Source organism: Choloepus didactylus, chromosome 3 (genome assembly GCF_015220235.1).
Source record: "Choloepus didactylus isolate mChoDid1 chromosome 3, mChoDid1.pri, whole genome shotgun sequence".
NCBI classification, from domain to species: domain Eukaryota; kingdom Metazoa; phylum Chordata; class Mammalia; order Pilosa; family Megalonychidae; genus Choloepus; species Choloepus didactylus.
Genome location: NC_051309.1, coordinates 20,989,631 through 21,011,650, shown reverse-complemented (window position 1 = coordinate 21,011,650; position 22,020 = coordinate 20,989,631). Strand labels below are relative to the sequence as shown.

At 34.1% G+C, this 22,020-nt stretch overlaps 1 protein-coding gene across 2 annotated transcripts in view; it reads right to left on the bottom strand.

Moving 5' to 3' along the window:
- The window catches only part of SLIT2 (slit guidance ligand 2), a 391,304-nt gene that overhangs the window by 89,676 nt on the left and 279,608 nt on the right, over positions 1-22,020 (bottom strand). The window contains exons 11-17 of one of the 2 annotated variants that reach the window (XM_037829492.1): positions 21,878-21,949; positions 13,224-13,295; positions 8,765-8,908; positions 8,489-8,652; positions 7,445-7,468; positions 3,796-3,946; positions 1,077-1,151 (exon numbers count right to left, since the gene is read on the bottom strand). In XM_037829492.1, the coding sequence (XP_037685420.1) occupies positions 1,077-1,151; positions 3,796-3,946; positions 7,445-7,468; positions 8,489-8,652; positions 8,765-8,908; positions 13,224-13,295; positions 21,878-21,949 (702 nt within the window). The remainder of the gene's footprint in view (positions 1-1,076; positions 1,152-3,795; positions 3,947-7,444; positions 7,469-8,488; positions 8,653-8,764; positions 8,909-13,223; positions 13,296-21,877; positions 21,950-22,020) is intronic. The other variant, XM_037829493.1, reaches the window with a different exon arrangement.

Here is a 22,020-nt window from a genome sequence, read left to right as displayed (position 1 = left end):
GTGTGTCCAAACAGTAAACTGAACCGTCCGTATTTTGTGTGATACAAAAGACCCCAATGCTTGTTCAGAGGGCAAGAATGCCCAGTAGACATAAGATCTTCCTACAGGGTGACATCTTCCTCTTTCCCACTGCTCACTCAAGGCCAGCCATATTCCCAGAACAGGAATGTTCTTAGGTATCATGTTATTCCTCACACACCATTGCAAATAGCAGTTGCTCAATAAATACTTACTAAAATCAGTGAAAAAGGAGGGCAAGTAAGAAATCCAAAACACTTTGAAAGATATCATGACACAGAGATCAATTGCAGAAGCAGTAGGTTCTGCCAGTCTGTTCTGAGACTTACAGTCCGTGTACCCAGGGGACAGCTGCATACGTGAGCACACAGATGTTATGGCAGAACCTTCTTTCCTCCTGACATTTCTTCAAATGTGGAGGCTGCTCCGCAGGCCTTATGCTCCCGGCCTGTGCCCTGTCCCTCACTCACTCCTCCTCGTGGCGGGTGGAGTGCTGACACTGAGTGGTTTTCAAACTGCTATGTTTATAAACCTTTTTTTAGATATATGTTGTGGACATGCAGCAACACAGCTCAGCCATCAGGCCAGTTTTCCTATCATCAAATTTGACTATTTTCTAATGAAAGTTTAATGAAGCAAAAAGTCAAATGGTTGACATGAATGTGCTGAAAGAGAAATAATGGCACGGTTTGGGGAATAGTAAAGGAAGTTACGAAACATTGCTGAACTCGTTTCTGATGTGCTTTGATTGCTGGATTCCTGCTGTGGCAACATAACAGACCATCTGTCTGAGTTAAAAGTAAGATGCTAGTGCTCTGCTTCCGAAAATGTGGTTGGCCTGCTTTGAATACGTAGACAGATCTGAAGACTTGGATTGCTCTCAGACATTACCTTAACTTCATATTACAGGTAGTCACTGTTTGGAAATTTCCTGGATTTTTTTTTCTTAATTTATATTTCCCAATTTCTGAAAAGACTTAAATAAGACTGTAAAGGGGTGGGAAAAACAAAATAAAACACTAAAGTTATTTTCAAAGATAGCTTAACACACAGCTTACATTTTACGTAATTGTAGAAGTTTCTTAAAGATTCCTGTGGCTTCCAAAACTGTGAATTCATTATTATTGAGACGCCTGAGGAAAACAGAAACAACAAAAATTTTCATTACCAGCAGGTAGGAAAGGATTATATTTTATTTCTTATTCTTAATTATAACATTATTTAATGATAACCTTAAGATAAAATACAGTATACATCTCATGAAAGATTTGTGGAAAATAATGATTTTTTTCCCACTTCACTCAAATTTTAATTATCAATATAAAATATATTAAAACACATATAGTAAAGATACTAATAATCAAAACCAGCTTTCACTGAGTAATCCATATAACAATGTTTTCCAAACTTTTAAAATATTGCCCCCCTAGAGAGCATTTTTACACATTTTTTCCCCCTAACTGGCCCCTCCTTAGGTTTTTTTTGGTTGTTAATTAACAGTTTTATTGAGATGTAATTCACATACTTTAAAGTTCACTCTTTTAAAATGTGCAACTCAGTGGTTTTTAATATATTCACAAAGTTGTGCAACCATCATCAATATCTAATTCCAGAACGTCTTCATTATCCACACAAAAAAATCCCATATCTGTCAGTTGTCACTCCCAATTTCCCCCTCATCCCACCTCCTGGTAACCAATAATCTAGTTTCTGTCTCTATGGATTTGTCTATTCTGGAGATTTCATATAAATTCATAGATTTCACAAATATAAACACAATATGTGGTCCTTTGTGACTGGCTTCCTTCACTTAGCATGATGTCTGCAAGGTTCAGCCATGTTGTAACATGCACTTGTACCTCATTCCTTTTTGTTGTTGAACAATATTCTGTTGCACGGATTTAACACATTTTAAAAAATCAATTTATCAGTTGGTGGATATTTGAGTTGTTTCTACTTTTGGGTTATTTGAATAATGCTGCTATGAATACTGGCATACACGTTTTTGTGTGGATGCACGTCTTCAATTCTCTTGTGTGTGTTTGTAAGAGTGGAATTGCTGGGTCATATGGAACTCTATGTTTAACTCTTTGAGTAACAGCCAAACTATTTTACAAAGCAGCTGCACAATTTTACATTCCACCAGTAATGTACGAGGACTCCAATTTCTCCACATACTTGCCAACAATTGTTATTGTCTATTTTTGATTATAGCTACCCTAGTGGGTATGAAGCAGTATCTCATTGTGGTTTTGATCTGCATTCCTCTAGGGGCTAATGATGCTCAGCATCTTTTCATATGCTTATTGCCCATTTGTATATCTTCTTTGGAGAAATGTCCATTCAAATAATTTGACTATTTGTTAGTTAGGTAATATGTCTTTTTATTGTTTAGTTTTAAGAATTCTGTACATAATTTGAATTCAAGTCACTTATCAGATAGACGACTCACAAATATTTCTTCCCAGAACTGATTTTTAAACATATAATTAAAAAATTCTTTTTTTTTGGCAAACTATTTAATTTGAGTACTTTATTTCTTAAAACACACACACACACACACACACACACACACTCCTTTGCTAAAGCCAAATATTAGGTACTAGTTTCTATTACAACTCTTGATTGACAAATGACCCTATTTTAAATGTTTCCATGACAGAAGATATCACTTGAACTTTTGAATTACTGCTTCAAGTACCCTTGGCAATAAACATAACTCCCAATATAAATATAAAAACAGAGAGATCAGGGCTTTTATTGTATGATCTCCATGCATTTCTAAAAGTCCTTGGATATTAACTAACAGGACCCAAAAAACATCACTATAATCACAGGGTAGTTAGTTTCTGTCATTTCTTTAAAAAGCATTGCATTAATTTTAATTTTTCAAAGAGCTTAAAATTCATTAAGCAATAGGCATCAATGTAGGCATAGTGAGAGGTAAACAATAAATTACAGTTTCTTTCATGAAGGGGCTATAATATAGTTGGAGACAAAAGAATTATACATGCACAAAAAGACAATCAGCTTTGCAAAGCACTAATTGACAAATGCCAGATGGTGCTATACATAAACATTGTTAAAATGTTCAGAATATGATGATACTGTGTTAGTTTTCCCCTGAATTTTTGAACACTAACATTAAAGGTCTTATACTTATCCATGAATTTGGTAAAGACAAAAATATCCATAGGCCTAGAACCTATACATTATTTAACAAGCATATTCTTGCATCTGCTCTGTGCTAGGCCCTCTGTTAGGGTTATAGATATAAATCAGATCACACTGCCTTTTCAGTTTTTCCTGCTATGCTATCTATTATGTAGAGAAAACTCTCTTTTGTGCTTTAATACTTGATAATCAATGAATCCTTCCACCAGTAAGTCAATGGAATAAAGTTTAAAAAAAAAAGACTCGTTAATTAAATGTCATAATTAACAGAGATTTCAAAATGGTGACTCAAACTATATGGCTGCTGTAAAGATTAAATAAGTTAAAAACATATTGAATGCTTAGTAAATACCCAATAAATGCAATTATTATTAGATTACTGAGACTTAAGTGAATTTTAAGGCATAAATTAATTTCTTGGGCTAGAAAGATAAGCAAAGAAATGGACTTTAATTTAGTCATCTATAAACAAGAATCATACCAATGTACATTAATTAAAATTAATGTAATTATTGAGAATAAAATGGCAAGACACAAACTGCTGTGTGTTGATATCCTCCTTCCCTCCCTGCCAACCAGGATTTTGTTAGAGGATGAACTTACAGCTCTGCTGTGTACTGGGGAATGTGGTCTGGTATTTTGTTGAGTTTTTGATTGGAGCAGTCTACGGTCGTCCCCTCACAGCGGCACTTTTCAGGGCAAGCCAGATCTGCAAAGCAGTCTCCACTTAATTTTGATCGATAATCTTCTGTACCTGTTGAGGATTCAAGCCAAAAGAAGAAAGATACTGAATCGTAAGGTTAGAATATTAATTAATTTGTAGGAAGAAAAAAGTAAGATAACTGTAGATTATGCAGCAGGGAGACAACTTGGGGAATTTTGGTCAATGGATGTAAGGAGAGGGTTAAAACAGGGGCTTGAAATTTGCTGGAAAAAAAAGTGACCAGATTCACACGACAGGAGAACATTAATAAAGTTGAGCTTTTCACAGCTGTACTTTCTGCTGATCCAGTTATGAGCCATTCTAGCCTATTTCACAGCTAATCACACAATGGCTATTAATTGTTAAAATGTTTATTTTTTTTTCTCTGTCTTGAGATTTTAAAATGTATTCAAAGTAAACAGATTCCTATATATCATTTTTAAATCAGGGCTTTCAAAGGCAAATAGATCTACTCAGGTTTTTCAATTCTCTGTTCTTTTGTAATTCTCTCCCTCTCACATAATCTTCAGATATGCCTAAAAAGCCCTTTTTCATTTTGTTTTTATAAAAAAAGACAAGTTAATCCTGATTTAAGCCTCAGCAGCTTGTCATGCTGTAGAAAGCTGCGTGACGTTCCATGGTGCTTGACGGAACCATGTTTTACTCATACCTCGCAACCACATGGTTAGATCAAGCACAACAGAAAATCTCGCTACATTATCACTACACCATCCACTAGGCCAAGGGTAAGACCAAGAGGAAAGACGAAGGGAAGTAGAAGGAAAGCTACAGACATTCTGGAAATGTAATACTGTTTATATGACATGCATTCGTCCCGCAGAGTGTTTACGACCATAGTAACGGTATTAATACCGACGATTTCCTGGAAACACAAAGAATGGGCTACACTGAAAGATGTCTCCACCGTTTCTCAGAACTGTAGAATGGAATCAACAGCTTTCAGGAACAACACCCAGGAAGAAGTTGAAGGTGAGCTACAAGGACAACAGAGAAGCTCAAGAGATCTGTGGTTTCTTCTTGAAAGAAAGGTGCAAAGGGCAAAGACCAGAGGAAGGTCTATCATCAGGATTGAAAAGGGAGGACATTATGTTTCAGATCAGACACTTTTACTTACAGCCCAAATGGTGAATTCCTGCAAAAGTAAAGATCACCAAGAAGGAAAGAAAAACAGAGTAATCCCCGTTAAGGTTAATATATATCTATATACATGTGTGTATATATATACATATATATAAAACCGACTATGCTCTCTTCCTTCTGTCCTTACTGCGGCACTCATGGTATGAGAGAAATTGCTGTGCTTTTTAAACTTTTATAATAATTTTTTGAAGCACAGTGGTCTTTACAAGAAAATCAAAGGCATAAAAGACGCATATTACAAATTAAGTTCTTGTTGATCCCTTTAAAAGATGAACTCTCTGCAAGATAGATTTTCTTTTGAGTAATCACTGAAAATCTGGAATGGTATACAGAATTGTGATAGGCAAGTGAACATGTAAAATTAAATGAAAAACTAATCAAACAGAGCCTCAAGGACTATTGTCAGTGCTTTTCGATTAATCCTTAGGTTGTGGCTTACAGATGTTGTTTACAAATTATAAATAATGTCACTCAGAGGAAATGGAATCAGAATCTCATAAGAAGGTTGAAATGCTGAAATATAATAGTTTTGATATATTTGGCAATTAATGCAGTGGTATTTATTTGGGATCTGCTGTACTGTGGTTTAAGCTTTAGTCTCCAAAAGGAAATGAGGGATTACTGGTAACAAAGTATAAGAGACATGAGTTTGCTTGATATCTTACACTTTAAATAATATGTTTTCAATGCAATGACTATAATGCTTATTTTATGATGGTACTTTATGTAGGCTCAATTTTTAATTAAAATCTTGACAAAAAGGAATTCCAAAGAACTTATCTAAGTCCTTGCTTCTGTAATTATTTTAAATATGTAAATTGAACAGAAATTGCACGTTAAGCTATATCTGATGTAAGAGATACTTTCCAAAATCTACATGTTTGCTGCTACAATAACAGTTCAAAACTGTATCAGAATTCAAGATTATGAAAACAAACTGACTAGTGTTCTTTATTTGGTGAATTGAATACAGCAATTTCTAAAATAATAAAGAATATTTAAACACAATAATTTGGTAACAATTATATTAACTGCTGTATCTTGGGGATCTAATTCATATTAATGTTTTATTCTACGGGTGATCTTGAGTTTAGTATATGGTTTCTTCAAGGTAAGTAATATCTATCAAATAACTTTCTACTTAATAACTGGGTAAAAATAGTGAATTTTAAATTTTGCCAATGAAGGCCAAAAAACTGTACTTTTCAACGTTTTACCTTTTATGTAGTCAGTACACACTTTGGACAAAGTATATAAAATATTATGGATTATTCAAGCTCAAAATAAGCAACAAAACATAGCCTGCTAAATGCATAAAATTATTCTAACTATAACTCAACCACAGCAAGCAACAAATCTCTCCTTAAATTAGAGACTAAACCTAGAACTTTTCTTAGGAAAATGATATGTTTTTTCAGACTAACACTGTATGAATATCTTTTTCTTTATAGCCCTTAACATATAATATAGTCTTGGCATATACCCAGAAGGTGGTGAATGTGGCCAATCAATTACTAACACATATTTTTGTATAATGGTTTAAAACAAACAAGTCAAGAGGCATTTTACACAACCGGCAGGCAAGGGAAAAATAAGTAAAGAAACATATTTCAAAGAGCTAGTTTTAGCATCATCGGCCTTGGTAGTTTGAAGACTGAAGAGACAAAACAATGCAATTCCTTTTCTAAAAAAAAATTATTTTGTTCATCTGCCTAAGTTATTCAAGGCATTTAGCATCTGTGAACTTCCAATGCTTTTATGATGGTACATGAACATTCTTTTTGTAGCGTTATCTTGTGACCCCAGAAATGTAAGAATATGAAGTCACAAATGAATACAGGAACAACTGCAAATAATCAGTAGGAAACTCCTATTTTAGCACCATAAAGTAAAGCAAAAGATAAAGTATTATTTTTTAGTATAAAAATTATAGAATAGTAAATCTCATGATTGAAAAAGTAATTCTATTTGTTTGAAACCGATTTCATGTAGAACTAGCTCTTTGACAACAGAAAGATTTCTGTCTTTAAAATCAGCTCAATGAGCTCTATTTTAAAAACAGGCTGAAAGGTCAGATATACAATGTAAGGAAAGAAAATGATTTAAGGAGAGAGTCATAGGTTCAATCATTTTAGCTATTGTGAGAAATTTATATAATGTGCCAATATAAGAGAGAGAATAAAAGGTGGGAATTTATTAATATATATGTTTAACATCAGAAGCTGCATGCAAAGGTCAGGTTTTCAGGAAACAGCTACAAGTGATCTATGCAGAATTGAATCTATCCATTGTATTTTCAAAAGCATGCATATCAAAGTTTTAGAAGCTATATTTTATAAGGAAAGGAAAGGGGGTCTGCAGTTAGTCCTACTACCGAGCAAAACCTACCTGGAATGAAATACTGTTCTTTAGCTAAATAAAAAAGAGAAAAAAAAAATAGAAGATGCACCTGAATGTCAGCAAGCAGAGATATGAGTTATATTAGATTAAGAATGGACTAAAGATACTCTAGACAATTAAGTGAAAATGTATATTCACAGCAGTGGCCAAAGACTAATAATGCACAGTGAGTAGTAAATGCATCTAGAATCATGGACAATAAACAGCTTTGTTTTGATATTAGCTTTTTAGTATAAATTAACTGCTGAATGTGAAATACGCCTGGAATAGTGAGGTAGCATATACCAAAAATATATAGCATTTTTCTATCTTAAAAAAAAAAAAAAAAGAAACAATGAGACCAAAGCAAACAGTAAATTTCAATGAGGTAAGTTTTCTATTTAGTATTAATACAATGACATTTAGCTTGTTATAAAAAGTATAATATTTCCAGATTTTAAAAATATGGCCTTTTGGAAAAATGTAACCTCATAGTCCTGTTCAATGTAAGAGAATGCAAAGCAGGAAAATGGCATTAAGTGTGAGAAGCAAGGTATAAGGAGTTTTCCCACTACCACTCCTGAGTCTAAGTAAATCACGTAACCAAGTAAATCAGAAACTCAGTCGACTTTCTGAAGAAATGAAAATATGACTGATTTTCTTTAGGTTGCCCAGTGGAGAATGACATAATAATAAAAATGAGACAACATACTTAAAAGGCATTCTGAGTTAGCTGACAGGCCCGATTAAGTTCAAACCCTGGGAATGTAGTATGAAGTATCCAGGCGTATTTTTAAATTGGCAGAGAGACTATTTCTTCTGCTGGATATAGGGTTAAAAATATTACATTAGGAGTGCTGTATGACTTCAGTCTACAGTTCTCTGTTTCTTCATGGGGAGAAGAAAAAAGAAATATGATTCTGCAATGTTTGGTAATTCGGCTGAAAGCCAGCTGCTTTTGTTAGGTCTCATGTAACCACTGCTTTTCTTCATTTTTTTTTTTTCCTTTTTTTTGGTAACACACGGGAGATATTAGATGAAATAAGAAATTACCTGAACAACGGAATTTCTTGCTCTTGATCTGTCCGATTCTTTTGTTTGCCAGACGGCGGGGGCTGGTACAGCGGGCACCGCTGGTCTCGATTGGGTTGGTGTGGAGATAATCCGCCAGCCATTTCAGATGGCAGTCACAAATAAATGGGTTCTGAGCCAAATGCCTTTCAGAAATAAACACAGAGCAATTTCTCACATGACTTGCAATGGACTCAGCTCTCAAATCCAGAATGAAAACAAGGATCATCAAAGGTGATCCAAATTATAGATACATACATGGTTTGAATGGCCCGGAGAGGTGAGAAGGTTCCCTTGGCGATGGTCTGAAGCTTGTTGTCATATAAGGAGAGAAGGTTCAAGTTGTGGAGATCCTGAAAAGCATCTACCCGAAGGCAGTTTATCTTGTTGGCATTCAATAATCTGTTTGATCAAATAGTTGCAGAATTAAAGTGTAGCAGCTCATTAACTCACCTTCAAGATTCTGTCCTTCTTGAGAACCTCTCATTAAGAAATACATTTCTTTTAACCTAATACTAACTTCATAACATCAATAATTTAGAGATAACATACTGAAGATTTTGGATTTTACCAGATAAAGCAAAATTCATAGAGTCAAATACTTATCTAAAACTAGTGTTACTTATACATCCATTCAATAAAAAGTACTGAATATTATTCTCTGGAAGATGTAGAGGGAGAACAACTAGACTGTGCTGTCAAGAAGGTGAAAAAAGTGCCACAAAATTTGCCCCTCAAGTTGCTCTATGAAAAAGAAATTCAGTCTATTTTCAAAATAGCAGCCACAGTAATCCTTCTAAACAGTTCACATCACATCAATTCTTCCTCAAAACTACGCAACAGGTCCCAATTTTCACTGAGTAAAAGCCTAAGTCCTCACGATGGCGTATAGGGTCTGTGACCCACCCTTCCGAGCTCCGAAGTCTCCTCGTCCTCTTCTCCTGGCTGTTTCTCCCCCAGCCACACTGGCCTCCTTGCTGTTCTTCAAAGAGGTCAGCTTCCCTTCTCGTCTGCATGGAACGCTTTCCTCCCAGGTGTCTGCCTCGCTAACCACTTCACTTCCTATGTCTGTTCAAATCACACCTTCTCCATGAAGCCTGCTCTGACCACTCTCTTTCATCTTGCAGCCTGCCTTGCCCCTTCCCCAACCCCAAGCACTCTCAATTCCCTTTGCTTTGATCTACTTTTTCTTTTTTCTAAAGTACGTATTTCCTTGTAACATGCTATATAATCTACTTATTTGTCAGGTTACTGTTTACTGTATATTTTCATGCTCTTTCCTCCAAGAATACATTGATGACAGGGATCTCTATTTTGTTTCTTGATGTTTCCCATGTGCCTAGTACATGTAAGGTACTCAGTAAATATTTGTTGTTAGAGAATAATTTATAACACTCTCATAGAGTGGCATGTGCATTACTATAATAAAGGTTCTAGTCTTGCATTATAAATACCTGTTTAACTTGGATTAACACAATAGCCACAAACTTTTTTTTGTTCCCTTATAATGCCTATATTACTATTATGTGGAACTGGGAGTTTACAGAACAGACATAGGCAAACATTGTCCTGATAGATTACACATGATTATGTCTTATTCCTGATGGTCTCATCTTTGGGAAGATACTTGTTCTCTTCGCCACTTTCTTCAACCTTATTTCAAGGCCTCACAGAAGACCCACCTCTTCTGGAACTCAACTTCTCCCTAACTAGAGCCTTCCTTCCTCTGGGTTCCAAAGAAAGTTACTGGTCTTATTACATAAATATTTCATGTAGGCTAGCTTATTTGCCCAGGGACAGTTTAGCCCTCTAAAGGAAAGGAATGTTTTTTGATACTTCTTCGTTTCTATCAACATTTAGTTCAGTGCTTTAATACTTGGGATTTTAACAAATATTCAGTGGCTCAAAAAATATGAACTTTGTCATTGGGTTTGAATGCCTCATTATTTAACACAAGAATGTTTTTCCTTTTGAACACATAAATCTCTATCTTTGGTTAACATATGAGGCATGTCAGTCTTATTTGCTTGCTTTTTAGGTACTCCATGGCACACGCAAAGCCATGACTTCCTCATGGTGATTCTATGCTACATTCTTTTTTTGTCCTCCTTTAGAAGCTAGAATTGGATCCTCTCTTTGGTCTACACAATGTTTTCTTAAAAGCCGTAGAAAGCTCATGCCTACTCATCCTGCACCACAATACATGTAATGCTGACCATGCTCCCTGATTCATGAACTAACTGGAGAAAGGAGCTAGAGAGCAGAAAATTAAGGACAGAAGCAAGGAGGGAGCCTGAAAATAAACAGTGCTTCTCTAAGCATTTAGTACTTAGAATTAATGTGGGTCAGGGAATAGGGCAAGAAGAATTGGAGGCCAATTTCTTTTGCTCCTTCTGTTTGCCTACTTCTCCCCAAACTTGCCTGTTTAAACAGAGACAGGATATTTTACCAAGTTCTCTGCTAGCTGTAAAGAGACAGCCATATCATTTTTCCCCTGACAGGCTTCAGAATGGGCCTTAATCTAGAGAGAGAACATCAGGCTGAGAAGCAAAGATGGATTTATTTATTTGTTTGTTTGTTTGTTTATTTAGTAGATAAGTTATGGGTTTGCAGACCAATCATGCATAAAATACAGGATTCCCATATACTACCCTATTTTTAACACCTTGCATTGTTGTGGAACTTTTGTTATAGTTGATGATAGCACATTTTTATAATTGTACTATTAACTATATTTCATGATTTAACTTAGGGTTTACTGTGTGTATAGTGTAGTTCCATGGATTTTTAAAAATTATTCTACCATCTATACAATCTAACATTTCCCCTTTTAATCACATTCAGTTATATATTTCAGTGCTGTTAATTACATTCACAATGTTGTGCTACTATCACTGCATGGTTTATTAACAGGTGTATTACATTAACCACCAATCAGTGCACGTGTGTGTGTGTAAGGAAAAAGAAGTTGTGATACTAGCCAGGATGTGGTAAAAAGGATTGTAAGTAAAGGGCAAGGAGAGTAATGCTAAGAAAATGTGGAAAAATGATAGAAAGCTAAATAGCAAATAAGCAATGCGTGGTTATAACATTAAATATATTTATAGCGAGTATAGCTACCTATAATGCATATGGAATCATTTTATTAAAGTCAGAAACAGTAATTGCTAACTCCATTGCAAAGATTAAAAAATAATTTGGTGGAAAAGTTTTGGTAATGGATGGTGGTGATGGTTAAAAGGGGAAATTTTATGTTGTTTATATGTTACGAGAAAAAATGTTAAAAAGGCAAAAAACAAAAACATATGACTGTACAACACAATGAAACCTATTGTAAATGATGGAGTATTGTTAAAGTACAATTATAAAAATGTTCTTTCATGAGCTATAACAAATGTTTCACACTAATTCAAGGTGTTAACAATAGGATGGTATTTGGGTACTCTGTATTTTATGCAGGGTTTTTCTGAAACCTACAACTTCTCTAGTAAAAAAACACAATAATTTGAAACCCAAATAAAGCTATTAGGTCACAAGTATCAGTATTTATCATGATTCATTTGTCTGTCATGAAATCGATTTACTGGGTTATGCAGCATTAAAAAATAAATAAAGTGAGCGAAAAAATTGATTAAATGCAACAGAATGGGATAGAATGGACAGCACTATATATAGCAAGGTTAAATACTGTTTTGCTAATATTTTATGTCATTTGTGTGTGTGTATGTGTGTGTGTATTGGGTTGTGTTATAAAATATATTTCTAGGTAATGGTGAAAAAGTTTAGGATACAGGTAACAGGGCGTATTTATGAACATATATTTATCAAGTAAGGAAAAAGATCTACATTTGGGAAGTTTGTGGGGTTAGAATTAAATATTTATCAAATAAATGGTATGAACCCCAACGCCATTAAATAAATGCACTCTACAGAAAATAAAATCCTAAGCCTAAGAATTTTAAGGCAGGCCAACTCTGAGATATTTGAGATAAGAAATGGTAGGATACTCATCTTTGTTTCCCCAACATTTAAGCCAGTGTTTCCGTGTTTGGTAAATTGCACAGAATTAGATGACCCAACCCTAATAATCTCAGTATAAGTATTTGTTCAAATTTCCTTTACACGTGGGCATTCGTTATAACACCTGATGTCAAATCTTGTTATTTTAAGTATGTGTAGTAAATACTTCTTTTGAGTCAAGGATGTAGTAGCATTTTCTAAGCAGAGAAATTTTTAATGATGCAGTGCAGTGATTCATAGATAGTTCTTTCACTGAAGCATAGTTTGAGGGCTACTGCTGAGTGATGGTCTATTGCACCCCATCCTTATGCTTGGGATGCTAGTCCAAGCACTGTCTCTCCTGCAGATACTTTTGATAAAGCTTGATAAACATATCATCGTGTCTCTCTCCTTTCCAAATACTGTTAAATCAAAATAGAGATGCTTCATCAAAGGCTGCCTGCTTCAAATGATAGAAAGCCAGAAAGTAAACATTTGTACAATGTGAAGAGAAAGGTTTTAGGACAATTCTAAAGTGCTTTGTATTCAAATGAACAACAATCATTAGGGTTAGATCTGCCAGCCTAGCATTTTTCACTTCATTAAAATATTTCATTTTGGTCAAATTTTTCTGAAGCATCCATGAAAATATCATAGAGGTACACTGAATAAAATATAATAATTAGGTTCAACAAATCAGAAACAATCAAATACTTACAGAAGCTGTAAGGAAAATAGTCCTTCAAATAAGTTCTTGGGGAGTTCAGTGATTTTATTTCCATAGAGGACACTGAAAAAAAATGTTTTAAATGAAAAAAATCAGAAAATTTAACTAGCATTAACAAATTCATTCAACACCTATGTATTCAGGAAGACAGTAGGTTAGTAGACATTCAGTCCATCAAAAGTTATTATTTGTAAGTATTTGAATTGTAAATATCTCTCCTGATTATATATCAGATATATGCTTATTGTAGAAAATGTTGAAAATATAGAAAAACACAAAAAAGTTACCTTAATTCATAATCTCATCTCCCTTTCACAGAAATAACCATTGTTAAAATGTCATGTTTTTCTACATATACATACACATATATATGGTTCACATGTAATAAGAGCACACTCTATACAACAAAAGAGACCCTTAAATTCACTGCTTATTAAAGGGATGGGTTCTGAGTTCAAGTATTGTTATATTGCAAATGCAATCCATATAAGGGTATGATTTTTGTCTTAAATATTTAATATATATGATTGTGAAACAGAAGACTGGTGAAGGTGGTGACCCTGAATATGAATTTAGGAAAAATTGTGAAATGCAGAATTTTGTTCTGCATGACCGAAAATGAAAATTTCAAAAATTTTTAAATTCAAAATTTCAAAAATTTTGAAATGCAGAATTTCGTTCTGCATGAACAAAAATTTTGTTCATGCAGAACAGGACAGCACAGAGCACAACTTCATCACTTTAGTCCACCTGTTGCCTAGCACCTGGGTTTTGGCAGACAATTAGGTTCTGACATTTGTCTGGTGAGTGAACACTATTTGATGAGTGAAATAAATTAGCAGAGAAAAAGTATTAAGGAGTAAATTAACAAAAAGGGTAAAGTGAGGGGATTTCAACAGCAAATGAATGGAAATAGTTGCCTCATCATGGTGGCTATTAACAATAGGTCTACAATGAGGTCTAGTTATTTTTAGCCTCCAAAAGAAGGGGGCCATATATAATAATTGAGAATAGTTGCCAATTATCTATTCTCTTTAACGTGGACTGGTTAAATCCAGATTTTTCATTCAGTATAAAATGCCATAATAACATAAAAAAAAAAAGTAGGGAACTAGGACTATATGTAAGAAAAGATGGAAACTATATTTCTGAGGGAACATTTTGTTGACATAAATCAAGAGTCATAAAGGTGTTTATATAGATTTCAACTGTGTAATTCCACTTTTGATAGTTTAATTCAAAAAAACATTCAGGGAGCCACACGACATTTTATGTACAAAACGTTAATTGTGGCATAAGTTATAACAGTGAAAAACTAAATGCAAATAAAATGTCTCCAAATCCAATAACAGAGGATTAGTTAAGTATATATTATGTATTTTACATTTATAAAATCATATTTTGAAGGATATTTAGTGACATGAACGTGATTATATAACTAATTTTAAAAGAATAGCATAATACAAAGAAGTACATTAAAGTATGATTTGAACTTCATTTGGAAAAATACACATACATATATATATACACACACACACACACACACACACACACACATATAAGAGAAGTGGAAAATACCTGGATGGCAGGTGATATGCCATCCAGAGATGATTTAAATTTGCATCTATAATGTTTTGTATTTTTAAAACATTCTTTACAACCAAAATATATAATTTTCAAAAATAATAATATTCTTTTAGAAAATAAATAAATGGATGTTATGGTACATATTGGAAAACCTGAAATGAAAATCTAAATAATTAATGCGTTTGGCAGCAGTATATGATTTTTGTTTGAAAAGAAGGAAAATAAAAAAACAAGAGAAATGAATAACAGTGAGGGTAAAACTGTTTCCCTTTTAAGATGTCAGAGAGAGTGGGATATATTATAAAATATAAAGAAAAGTCTTAAGGGAATAAATAAAGCTGGGTACTATATAGTGTAAAGAGATATTCCATTTGTACAGATTCCTTTGTATGGCTATATAGCATAACATAAAATTTCATTTGTGTAGACGAATGTTTTTTTTTTTTTTAATAGGTAAATCAAAGTCAAAACAATTTTAAAAATCAAAGAACACAAAGAAAGAATTTTATATATTGTCAGTGTCAAGGTGGTAAGGGAATTAAGAAAGGTAAAGCAAGGATAAATGTATGTTTTGAGGTCAAGAATAAGAGAAAAGAGGATATTAAGGCATACAAATGGGTAGATCAAGATGGTGCCAAATTCAGGATGTTCAATTAATTCATTCAACAATGGATATTGTGGTGCGCTTACGTTGAGCCAGGAACTTCACAAGGTTCTAAACTTGGTGCCCAATTAAAGTGGACCAAATTGTTATTTTTTTGTGTCCATAATTTGCCCATGTGCCAGACACTGATGAGACAGACATAAATAAGGTGTGGCTTCAAATAATCACCCCAAAGAGAAATTTTGAATGCTGAGGAGTTTCATATTTTGAACCCACTGAGATTTAGAAAGGTACAAAGACGCATATAAATTGTGAGAGAACCACTTAAGAATCAAGGGGTGAACGAATTGGTAGGTTGCTTGTTTGGGACTTTTGCTTCAAAGGTTGGCTCAAATAGCATGGGAGGTATATCATTTTTATATTGTGAACTATTTTTTTTCCAAAGGAGCCCATTGTTTTCTTTAAGATCATGTTGAAAATTAAATATTTATTATTAATGAGACAACATGGACACATGGAAAAATGAAGGGAGAAAGTGCAAAAGGATGCATGAAACCTATCTGTATAGGTTTAACTGGGTATATGGACTATTGCCCATAAAAATATTATGATAAAGACATACTTGCTAAATGTGATAGAAATGAGATTTCTCTCTGTAGAGGTACAGAAAGTCTAAGGCTGGGTAGTTTGCTCACACAATGAGATCAAAATGGCAGCTAAGAAAAGAAATTAAAAAATCTCAAAAATTCAAAGGTAAGGACAGAGAAATTAGATGATACTCAAGAAAATCAGGTCAAAATCAATAAAAATGAGGGGAAATGGGTGGGTCTACAACAAAGTTGTTTTATTCCAATATTAAGTCCACTTTGTACTGATCCACTAGCTAGTATCTATACCCAACACTTGTCTTATCCTTTGTCTCAATGAATTTCATTTGCAGTGGGTTAGTCATCAGATATTTTGGCTACCATAATAGCAAACTGCATTAAAAACAAACAAACAAACAAACAAACAAACAATTTTCTTCTGAGACACAGGGAAAATCTGTTCTCCTTCCCTATACCAGTCCCCCCCACCAACCCCAGCAAAGAAACTTAGTTCTAATAATTAGAAACTTCCTTTATTTTTCTCCTTTTGCCCCCTTCATAGCTAGCATTTGCCTGTAATTTGCTTCAATAAATTATTGCAGCAGTTTGCAATTTTTAAATATTTTTCAAGGGCTTTAGTTTTCCTTTTGGGGCAGGGGTGATAGGATAGTAGAGAGTTGGTATAAGTTAACTCATGTTACACTAAGACCTCTTCCCTTTTCCTTTCTGCTCCCCGTGTTGTTGACTTCATTGTCCTTCTGAGGATAATGAAAATCTTAAAAATCTGTAGTTCATACCCTTAGTCTAATTCTGTTTCCTTCTAAATAACTCTTCCCACTGCATGTTCTTCATCTTGGATTGACAGTTCTAAATTCTGAGATACAACTAATCAATATTTCTGAGAGATGTGCTTCCCTCTACTTTGTGATTGCCCAGGGTTATTCTGCATAATATGCTTCAGAGAGTTTGGATAAACACTGGCTATGATTGCTAGGAATAAAAAAAATTATTAAGATATGCAAAAGCATCCACATGGATCACTTAAACCTGCTTTTTACCTGTTTGGAGAAAAATATATAAAGAGTGTACTGTCAACTATGGTTATTACAATCTGGTTGTTTGAAATACCAGTTTTCCTTCCTTCCATCTTTTTCCCACTTTCTAACATAGCACTCAAGAAAACTGAAAAATTGTAACGGATCAATTTAAAGTATTTTATTTCTTAAAAAAGCCTCTCTTTTTTTGCCTATTGTAATATGCAGGACCCTTCTCCTTTGATGGGAGAGACAGGTAGTTACTGAATCTAGGCTGAAAAGGTAATGTAAAAATACATATATAATAAAAGAGATACTCTGCTTTACAAATCCTTGTTTTCTCTTAATCTAAGTAAGACAAATCCAAAATAAATATGTAAAGATGAAAAATAAAGGTTGTCTTCATGAAAAACAAATGAGAGGAAAGACATATCACATCAAGCTATAAAGTGCAAGAAGGCCAGTGAGAAGTTGTGCTATACTCATAAGAGGGAAAGAAAATTAAAACAAAACAAAAAAAAAAGAAATTGAAAGATGAAAATGAATTCAGCTGAAAAGAAAATAAATACATGAAGGATCTGGATAATATCCAAGTACCAAAATGACAAATTGGGTAGCTCCTTACAGTTTTTTAATATGCGACTTAGATTCAGCATACTATATACAGTTTGCAATTATGCTGATACAGAATCTTTTTAGGGAAATCTTTGAAGTCAGCTCTTGTACCTGCAACTAGAAGGAAGGTGAAGAATGATAAACCCAGTTCTACACGTGAGTTTCTACAATAGGATAGCAACGACTACTGGGCAGTCTTTACATTCTCCTGCCCTTAACAAAAAGCTGGCAGAAGACAGAAGAAAACCATGTCCAAAATATAAAGCTATAAGACAGCCATGGTGAAAAGGATGCTATGGACAGATTTTATTATCCAAATAAACGTCACAAGACTCATAATTTAAAATCAATGTATCTTTGAGAATTATAACACTAAGCATTTTTTAAGAGAGTACTGTAAAAAGAAAGCAGAGGATAAAATGGAGATGTTACATTTTCATTTTTCATTAAAAACCTCTATTAAAACCAAAGTACCAGGCAGGAGAGTAAACTCCAGCCTAAGAAAAGACGGTAGGAAATGGAAATATAGTAAAGAAGTCCTTTACTGTATCACCCCTGAGGAATTCTGGAGCTAGTTAGTGAATAGCAAAATTAGAGTAACTGAGATACAATAGTTTGCATGGGATTAATGAAAACAATGAGGTCAGAAGAAAACCACATTCTGAGTTCCATGGGCCTAAAGATTCTCTGAGATAACTAAAATTTAGGTATGTATATATAGAATTATCAGTGGAAGAATTTGCCATGGGGATAGCTATTGTCTCTTGGATGTTTGCTATATGCTTTAACAACACCAGGATGGGGGTATTTTCATCTCCATTTTAGAGACGGGATAACTGAGGCACAGGGAAATTAGCAACTAGTTCAGCCATGTACCTGGTAAGTGATAGAGGTAGGATTCAAACTCAAGTCATTTAGTGTCTCAAAGGCTATTTGCTTAAATCACCATGCTATACAGCTATAACACTTCCATTTTATTAATATAAAGGGAATTTTCCACCTAGTGAATAGAATGCAATTATTTCAGACAATGCTAAAAATGCTGAGTAGGCTGAATTCTTAAGTTACTATTATTAAATATTAACAGAAATTTTGTTGATATCATTGTAATAATATAAATATGTGGAATAGAAATCCTTGAGGATAAAATGATTTGAAAGATGCATTTATTTATGATATTTTGTTAATCATAATGGATTTCCTTAATAAGAGAGACCTTACAAAACATTTTGGAAATCAAATCCAGTTTACTCTATGGCATACCATTTTGGTAATTAAATGACAATTTAAAATGAATGATTGTTTTTTTTAAAGTAAAATGCAGTAGAGGCATTTGTTATCATTTTGCTTTAACTATTATCACATCTTTAGCAAACATAGGGATTAAATTAAACTGATTATGCATTTTTGTATAGTTCCAGAAAGACATGGTATTAAATGACGGCAAATTTGTATAAAATAAAAACTTGGTTTAAACAAAGAAGTGCAGTCTACATGCATGACTCGTACTAAATACACACTCGCAAGCCACTCATTTTGGGAAGATTTTGATCTTATCTAACAACCTAGATCTCTAATACTACTCTCCTCTTTTCCACTAAACCTATCTTTCCACCTTATTTCATCCCTTCATCCTTGTGTTCATATCCCAGACCTTGCTGTTACCAACTATTGCCACCTCTTCATCATGTCAGTTCCAAGCATCAGCTCCCCTCTCCTCACAGATTTTTTCTTGCCTTTTCTTGAAAACACTCAGCATATTCCTGCTTTAGTCTTAGTATTTAAGCTGTTCTCTCCTTGAAAGTTCTGCCTCCATATATCTGCACATATCTGCACAGCTCACACCTACAATTCCAGTCTCCACATCTTTCCAGTTATCACCTTCTGGGAAGGGCTTTGTTGGACACCTCTTTAAACTCCCCACCCCACCCTGGCAGTTCCTATCCCTTTCCCTTCTCTATAGCACTTTTCATCATTGGAGATCCTATATCTTCTGCTCATTCACTTAGTTAATCAGTGATCTCCTCCATGAAGGAGGGTTTTATCTGTTTTGTTCTCTCTTGCATCTCCAGAGCCTTAAACAGGGCCCGGTACACAGTAGGAGCCCAATAGATTTCCATTGAACATATGATTGCTGTTAAGTGAAGAACAAGGCTAAAGGGAATCTGGGAGTTACATGTTTCATGGGGAGATAAATACACCATCTTTGGATGGCCACATCAAAATGTGAACACAATCAGGAAAATGGTACCAGTTGTAACAGGTGGGCCTTCTCTAAGGTAGTGTAGATGCTGTTAAAACTCACACAACCCCAACCATCACCACCCACAAAGATATTTGAATCCTCTCCCACTCTATCAGTTGCATAATCTTACAGGTCTTTATGTAGCATTCTATTTCTGAAAGATGGTTTCAACTCTTCCATGTACTGATACATTTTGAACTGGAAATATGAGACTTAATTTCTAAACTAAAATACAATTCAGCAAAGAAAGATAATCAGTGCATGAGTGCCCTGATCACCAAAATTCATATCAGAATCCAGAAAGCATGTTCTTTTACATGTGTTATTTCCTTATTATTAACTATTACTTTATTAAGATATTCATATAGATTACATACAATAATTTATAATAAAATAAGTTATGATAACTATATAATATTCACTAATAAATAAATAATGGTTTGCTGTGATAAATGACAAATTATAATAATACATATATTATTTGATTTTTTTATTTCTTTTAATCATCACAACCACAAAAGTGTCATTTCACCTTACTAAGGCAATAGATAGATGCTTAATAGTAACTCTGCAAGCAAGCAGACATAAGTAAGAATTCTCCCCCGATCTTTCTCCTTTTGTCATTTAATGATTATCTTTGAGGCACAGGTACGTGAAGGACTACAAATTGATATTGACATGATTTTTGTTTTGTTGTTTTGTATGGTGGGGAGTTGTCAATGTTAACTTTGGATTGTATACACCATTCTTTATGGACAGTTTGATGGGTGATCTAACAGAGTTTTTCATTGAACTTTGTGATTTTAGAATCTGACAGCCCACCCTGAGAGCAATGCATGACTGCACTCTACATTATCTGTCATAGATTGTTCTGGTCTTGGGTTCTCTTTAGAAAAAAGCAAAAAAACAAAAACAAAGAAACAGAAATGGACCCAAGTAAATATTGCAGGTGAGCGATAGTTTATCATTTTCTTTACATAATGAAAATTATAGTGTTTTAAGCAGAGCAACACAATGACCTGAACACCCACGTGCCCGATGAGCACTTCAATCTGGTGTACCTTTGGTAAAAGTGGGAACAAACTGCTCTGTAAACTCCAGGTGTTTACCTGGCTCATGCACATGTGCATCCTGGAATTCTAAACTGCTAGCACTCACTTCTGGAATTTGAAAAGAGCCCAGCAGTAAATTACATCAATAAGAACTCTCCTCTAAGATTCATCTCTTAAAATAAAAAACAAAAACAAACAAACAAAAAAACCATACCATCCTCCAACCTCCTACATTAAAATTATATTTTGAAATAAAGGTTACCGTACTTAGTAGACTTCTGAGATTTTTTTTACAAGTTTGAAAGAATAACAGACTTTGTACATTTATTTTAGAACCTCTATAATTTACACAGCTATCTCCTCAAAGCCTTTTGACTTAAAAAACAAAAAAAAAACAAAAAAAAAAACACACTTTCTTACCTTTTTCTTTGAGAAATTAAAGCTAGTTATTTTAGAGATGGCTGAGGCTAGTAAATCAGGGAGTGGAGGGGGCCTCTGGCTGGTCACTTTCCTTAAATATTCTCAGCAAGCCCTCCCCAGCATCATTCTATAGGGGATTGATGCTGTCAGTAGCTATGAGTTTGGAGATTTAAAAATGCAGCATTGCACAGAGCGCTACAAAATAAACACTTTTCCCTTATTTCAGAAAGAAAGAAAAATTCTGAAACAGTCCTCACTCTTGCTACCGAAACAGAAGAATAATCAGATCATAATATTTATACCCTAAAAAATTGGCTGATTTTAGTAACAGATAGCAATCCTCTCTAAAAATGATGGACTTCATTAATAATTAATAATAGTTAACATTATTAATGACTTCTAATTCATAATAAAACTTAAGGGAGTATTTTTCTTAAACCCAAACTAAAAACTACAGCCATATATTTGTTGCTTTCCCTCAGCGACATGGTCAATACTTACAGAGAATTCAGTGAGCGCAGTCCTTGGAAAGCATCTGGTGCTAGTTCGGAGATCTGATTATTGCTCAGGTCGCTAGGATTAGAAATAGGGTTAGGTTAAATTAATTGAATGTCAGGGAGATTTACCGCAGGAGAAAGCTATTT